Source organism: Neolamprologus brichardi, chromosome 13, assembly GCF_056152115.1.
Source record: "Neolamprologus brichardi isolate AB-2024 chromosome 13, ASM5615211v1, whole genome shotgun sequence".
In the NCBI taxonomy this organism is placed as follows: Eukaryota; Metazoa; Chordata; class Actinopteri; order Cichliformes; family Cichlidae; genus Neolamprologus; species Neolamprologus brichardi.
The window spans coordinates 14,587,264-14,593,295 of record NC_142116.1 but is presented as its reverse complement, the minus strand read 5'-3'; the positions used below and the strand labels follow the sequence as shown (position 1 = coordinate 14,593,295).

Genomic DNA, 6,032 nt, shown 5'->3' with positions numbered 1-6,032 from the left:
TTAAGTGGCAGAAACAAACGTCCACAGTTTTTACCTCAAATGCCAAATTTTTTTTATGGTGAGGAAAGTTCTGATTTTTGCTTTAAAAGTATCATATAATAGGCTATATTTCTTTGTAGCGTAATTAAGATGTTTTCACATTTATTACATATTGTTAGAAACCGAAATAAAATTAAATTTCGCCGATATCATCTTTTCCATCAGGCAGTACGAGTAACATGCCCGCTCAATTTTGTGCAGGCATTAATCCGGTTGCCTGCTGGTCCTTCCTCCTTTTCTACGTCCCTGAGCGAGGCCGGCGTCAAGATGGTGAGTCTTGTGGTGAAAATTGCGAGTAAAATCTGTCGGTCATCTAGGCCATCCGTTCACCAACACACATTTCTCTCAGACCAAGTGATCCTTTAGAGCTGCTTTATAATAAAATGTTGATATTGTTGTAGTGTGAAACGGTCTTAGACAAATTTCAGAGATACCGTCAGGATGCTAGTTTGACTGAGGTCGATCCGCATATTGCACACACCAGCGGCTACACTTGTCTTTCCAGTCGTTGTAAATTGTTTTCTGTGCACAACATGGCCACATTAACACGCTTAGATAATCCGTTAATTTAGAAAATAAAAAAAAAATAGCGCAGTTTACAGTCCTACCTATGGCAGCTAACGTTAGCATAATCACACTAATGGCGGCCCACACGTTAGGCTAGCATGTTTGTTAAAGTACCACAGGAACACTTCAGTAACGGGCAGAAATAGGCTTTACAGCAATTAGTTGTTTTATTTCTAAGTTAACACACCGTGTAAACGTTAGGAGAGTCGATGACTTAACGGTTATGTCAACATAGGGGCAGGTAGGTAGGATGAGACAGGTTAGCCTCTGTCTTCACTGTTATGAGACTCTTACAAGTACAGCAGTTTTCTCGCTAATGCTAATGCATAATTTCCTTTCGTCTTCAGAACGACACTGTAACAGTCAGGACCCGCAAGTTCATGACGAACCGACTGCTTCAGAGGAAGCAAATGGTAAGGGCTCTCATGTTCATAGTTGATCACATCTCGAGCTTAAGCTCTAGTCCTGAAGCAGCACATTTATCGCCTGCCCTTCCTCTCTGTAGGTCGTCGATGTCCTCCATCCCGGCAAGGCCACAGTCCCAAAGACTGAAATCAGGGAGAAGCTCGCCAAGATGTACAAGACCACCCCTGATGTCGTCTTTGTCTTTGGCTTCAGGACTCAGTTTGGTGGTGGCAAGACAACAGGCTTTGCCATGGTGTACGACTCCCTAGATTATGCCAAGAAGAATGAGCCCAAGCACAGACTGGCCAGGGTGAGTTTTGAATAACTTTGCCAAGTGTCAACACGAGTGGCTATACAAAAATCAGAGAGCTGTCTGTTGAAATTGGTATATATGAGCAGGAGATGCATGTTCTCTCAGCCATCTCACAAATTCTGCACGAGTCTGGACCTCCAGTGTAATGTTATGGAATATTATTTTACCCGAGAAGAGCTTTTGATGACATTAGGAAGTAGTATTTATTATCTTGAACTAGAGCCAGATTAGTACCAGATTTGATGTTTTTACGGAGTAAAATCTGACGGGGATATTGGCTGATATTCTGCATGTAGATGCATATAAACATGCGGTATGTTGGAGAGATATAGAAAGGGAAAATGATGGGGCTTCTATTGACTTATCGGGATACGTGTTTTTCAAAATACTTAGCACCTTGCTATGAAGACCCTGCTTGAGTCATGATGCCAGAGATTCAGGAAACTAATATCACGAGAAGTACCGAATTCTCTGTACCCAATATGGCACCGTGGAGGAGGAAAAAGGTTATCCCATGTATTTAAATCAAGATGTTTGCTGATTTGATTGTAGCAGACCATTTATTGAAACATTTTAACAGTCTGTTAAAACACACTGAACTATTAGGATGGTTGTTGAGTGGCCTCCTAATCGATGTACAGGTATAATGTTGGCTACATTGCATTAGGCTAACGATCCATATACCATGGACCATAGCTGATTTTACAGTGGCAAGCTGTCTCAAATTAAATGGCAACCAGTATTTCAAGGAAGCATCGCAAAGTACTTCCGTACCCCCAACTAGTTGCACTAGTCCCACTCTTCCACTTAGTTTTTTGCTGTGCCCTGTGTGTGTGTGATGTTTCCTGTCCTTTTCAGCATGTAAGGATAGTCGAGCTTCAGTACACATGCTGCCTAAAAAAGATCTACAGCAGCAAAACACTGTTGCATTTTCAGAATGAGTTCTGAGGACGTCTCCATCATATGGCATGCAGTGGAGCAGAGAGTATTAACAGTGGGGTCAGAGCCATTGGGTGGACATATAGTTTAATGATGCCTTGAACTACCACTAATTCATTTTTTGCAGTAGCCTGTGTTTAAAAGAAGAAAATGAGTTCCTGTTAGTAATAATGATAGTATCTCTGATAAAGAAGTGCTAACGGTGAATTGGTTCAGCCCTCCTGTAAACTAGATACTGAACACAGTTTTACATTTGATTGATTTTAAGTTTTTGGTGGAACTCTAGCAGAGCAGCCCTTGAATATAGAGGAAATGTCCTTTCTTAGTTTGATAACATTGTTATTAAAAAGGATGTGTCTATTGAGTCTTTTTTTTTTTTAAGTTCTTATACTTGCACTGAGTTTCCTAAACTTTGCCTGTGACATGTGATTGTCATACAGTAGTATTTAAAGAGACAAAAACGAACACTTGAACTAATAAAAACAAGAACGATGAAACAAGAAAATCCACTCTAGAAACTAAATTAAACTTACGAATGAGAAAATTATAATAAATATAAATCGTTAATAGCTCTGACTCTGACAGGTCATTTTAAAAGCCTGTCACAGTCTGGAGGTTTCCCATGTTTTTTACAGTCTGTAAAATAAAATGCATTTGTCTTTGTGTTCTCAGCACGGTCTCTATGAGAAAAAGAAGACCTCCAGAAAACAGCGCAAGGAACGCAAGAACAGAATGAAGAAAGTACGAGGCGTCAAGAAGGCCAGTGTTGGCGCTGCTGGCAAAAAGGTATCGTGAGCACTCATTGACCAACCTCATAGTTTTCCACAGGGAAATAGTTTTGACCATTATCCATGTGAAATCTCTGTATTTCTTGATTTTCATTACACACCTGTCCTTTTATTCTACCCTGCTAATCTTTGTTTCTCCACAACTCTTCTGTTGTTTTAATTTCCTTTGTCATCTTTCCAATCATATCTCATTGTCTTCGGAAACTGTAGAAGGTAAATGCTTTCCAGAAATAGACTTAAGTGCAGTGTGCAGATAATCCAGGAGTTACATTCAGTGGCTCAGTAACTCCTGCTTTTGCACCACCCCTGATCCATCTTTTCACCAAAGCTGTAGTGCTTTTGTCTTTGGATGTACACTCATCCAATATGAAAGGATCTGACCCCACCGGTTAATACGTAATACTACCCATCCCTTCTCCTATTACTAACAAGTACTACTGTAAACTAATAGTGTTGTAGTTTTATAAACCTGTTAACATAGCCAGGAAATCGCCCAAACAATAAATCAAAGTAGTGCTTAAATGATTATGTAATCTCTTGAAACCCTGCATACTTCTGTACCCTCTTTGGCATCAGTCACATAGAATAGATCTCTGAATGTCACAGCCCAGCTGGATGGTGTTTTAGCCCAATTCACTGCATCTGGAATAGCTACAGCACAGCTGGCTAGGAAAATATTGACACTGTCCAGCCATGCCTGTGGTGCTGTCTGTTGGCCTTGGTCAAAACTCTCGGGTCCATTCAGAGCTCTTTTCTATTCCACGTTTCAATTTTCAACATGTTAACATTGTTTTTGTGCCATGTTTTGTTCTTGATTTTGCTTCCCATGGATTTCTTTTGCAGAAATGAAGTGTCAGTCTGCAGGTATACAAGCAGAACAAGCATGGTGTGCTAATGTGTTGCACATCAGACACTGATGGACCTGAGCTTTGCCGTGCATGTCATCCCTTATTTTCCCTGCAGTTTTCCTTCAGTGTTTTTCACCCCCCACAATGGTGTTTTTAAACTCCCAGCTTATGTGTTTTCCCACTACTCCAGCCCATTCTGCCACTTTATCTGCTACAGTGGGCTTTTCCCACTCTGACTTAGATTTGAACAGGCTGCTTTGATAGTGCATATCTGTAGTTAGTAGAAGCCAAGTGTAGCATGTGGGTTTTAGCTTGTTTTGTGTGGGAGGAAGCTCAACTAAAAGCCTGTCGATGTGTGAATTTTACTCTGGACATTATGTTCTTCAAGTAAAATGTCTTACTCAGACTGCATTCAAGTGTGAATTTAAACTGTCCCAACAAAAAATTCAACTTTTTTTGTGAACGTTTGTCTTTATTTGCACTCTTCTAACTTACAGAAACTCACTGTGAGGTTTTCTTTTGCTGTAGTTTAAATTAAATTTGCTGTGGTATTGATTTTTATTTTCTTTCTTCCCCACAGTGATCCCAGACAGCCAGGGAGGGTCTCCGTGCTCAAGATGTTCTTGTATATTGTCATCAAATAAAGTTTGGAAAAAATTGGAAAAATGTGTCTTTATGTTTATTTGTTTTTGAAAGAATTAAATTCACCATATGTTTTTAAACTCTAGACTTTGAAAGAAGCCAGCAGGTGTTTGAGTGTTACTGTAAAACACTCGAGGAGTGAAAAGTCAGATAGCTGGCAGCCAGCCCTCTGATCCGAATGACCTGCTGTGTTTTTGTAGGCTGCCGAGTAGAAGCTGTTGGAAAAGCTGATATTTGTAGCTTTGACATCTGTGAATTTCATTACTAAGGACTCTGGGCCAGTTTTCCAGTGTGAGTGCAGTAAATATGATGAACACAAGTTACATATTTACATAGTTAATTGACACACGCAGTGTTGATGGTGACATCCAGTGGCTTTGCTGTAACATTACTGTCAAGCAGCCAACAAGTGATTCGTTTTGTTTTGTTTTATTCTTCAATTATTCACTTGTACATCTCATTAAATAATGCAAAGTTTTTATATTTGAATGTAAATAATCTAAATGCAGGGTCAGTAAATCTGACTCAATAGCCATTTTATTAGGTACATCAAGTCAAGTGGCTTCCTTGTTATTTCAACCATGTCCAGTGGTACAGTACACGGTGAAGCGAGACAATGTTCCTCCAAGACCATTGCAAAAATCTATATCTATACATCTTGCTAGTACCAGGTTGGACCTCCTTTGTCTTGAAATCTGCCCTTACTCTCCATGATGCAGGTTCAACAAGGTGCTGGTAACATTCATTGGAGATATTTCACCACATCCTAAAAGTGTTTTCCTCCTGGAAGTAGTCATCAGAAGGTCGGTACACAGCAGCAATAATCAGGTAGACTGTGGTGTTTAAATAATTCTCAGTTTGTTCTCAGGGACCTCCACTATCATCCAAGTGTCACAGCAGATATAAAGACTCATCTTCTTTACTAATATTGTAGAGTCTGTGCAAACTGTAGCTTCAGTTTCCTCCTCTTAGCTGACAGGAGTGGGGGCCTGCTGCAGTCTTCTGCTACTGTAGCCAATCTGCTTCCAGCTTCTGTTTGTTGTGTGTTCTGGGACGCTCTTCTGCATACCTTGCTTGTAATAAAAGTTTATTTGGGTTATATTTGCCTTCCTATCAACTCAAACCCGAATGACTGTTCTCTGATTGACTGAGCATTTTCATTTTGCTCACTGGAAATTTTCTGTATTTCAGGCTGTCAATTCTCATAAAATATGCAGGTTAACAAGTTAGAAGTCACTAAAATCACGTCAGGTCGTCTTGATCGTGTGTACGTGCACTGAGTCCCTGACATTTGATTGCCTGATTAGATATCTGAAGTAACAAGCGGTTGAGCAGATGTACCTAAGTGGCCAGTGAGCGCATACGTGGTTTCACACCAGCTTTTGTTTGATTAGAAAGCTTTCGCTGTAATAACACGAGTGGCCACATGGGGGCTCCTTTCATTGAAAATATGAAGCTGGTTTGATGTGCAGAAGCTGCTACTAAAAGGGT

The 6,032-nt window shown here is 40.2% G+C and overlaps 1 protein-coding gene across 3 annotated transcripts; it reads left to right on the top strand.

The window, feature by feature from the left end:
* Window positions 1–129: 129 nt before the first annotated feature.
* rps24 (ribosomal protein S24) lies at window positions 130–4,565 on the top strand. Of its 3 annotated transcripts, XM_006783811.3 has the most exons (6): window positions 130–309; window positions 954–1,019; window positions 1,112–1,321; window positions 2,936–3,049; window positions 3,895–3,915; window positions 4,480–4,565. In XM_006783811.3, the coding sequence occupies exons 1-5, from the start codon at window positions 130–132 to the stop codon at window positions 3,898–3,900; spliced, it is 576 nt and encodes a 191-aa protein (XP_006783874.2). In that variant the 3' UTR covers window positions 3,901–3,915; window positions 4,480–4,565. The 3 variants fall into 3 exon arrangements, with proteins under 3 accessions (XP_006783874.2, XP_006783875.2, XP_087706325.1); XM_006783812.3 differs by lacking the exon at window positions 3,895–3,915; XM_087850199.1 differs by lacking the exons at window positions 3,895–3,915; window positions 4,480–4,565 and having other exon boundaries at window positions 2,936–3,058.
* Window positions 4,566–6,032: the final 1,467 nt, after the last annotated feature.

Bases quoted from the DNA above. Each gene is read 5' to 3' on its own strand.
- rps24 (XM_087850199.1), top strand. From the start codon at position 130: ATGTTTTCACATTTATTACATATTGTTAGAAACCGAAATAAAATTAAA. The intron at 310-953 runs GTGAGTCTTGTG...TTTCGTCTTCAG, and splicing joins GCGAGGCCGGCGTCAAGATG to AACGACACTGTAACAGTCAG. The intron at 1,020-1,111 runs GTAAGGGCTCTC...TCCTCTCTGTAG, and splicing joins TGCTTCAGAGGAAGCAAATG to GTCGTCGATGTCCTCCATCC.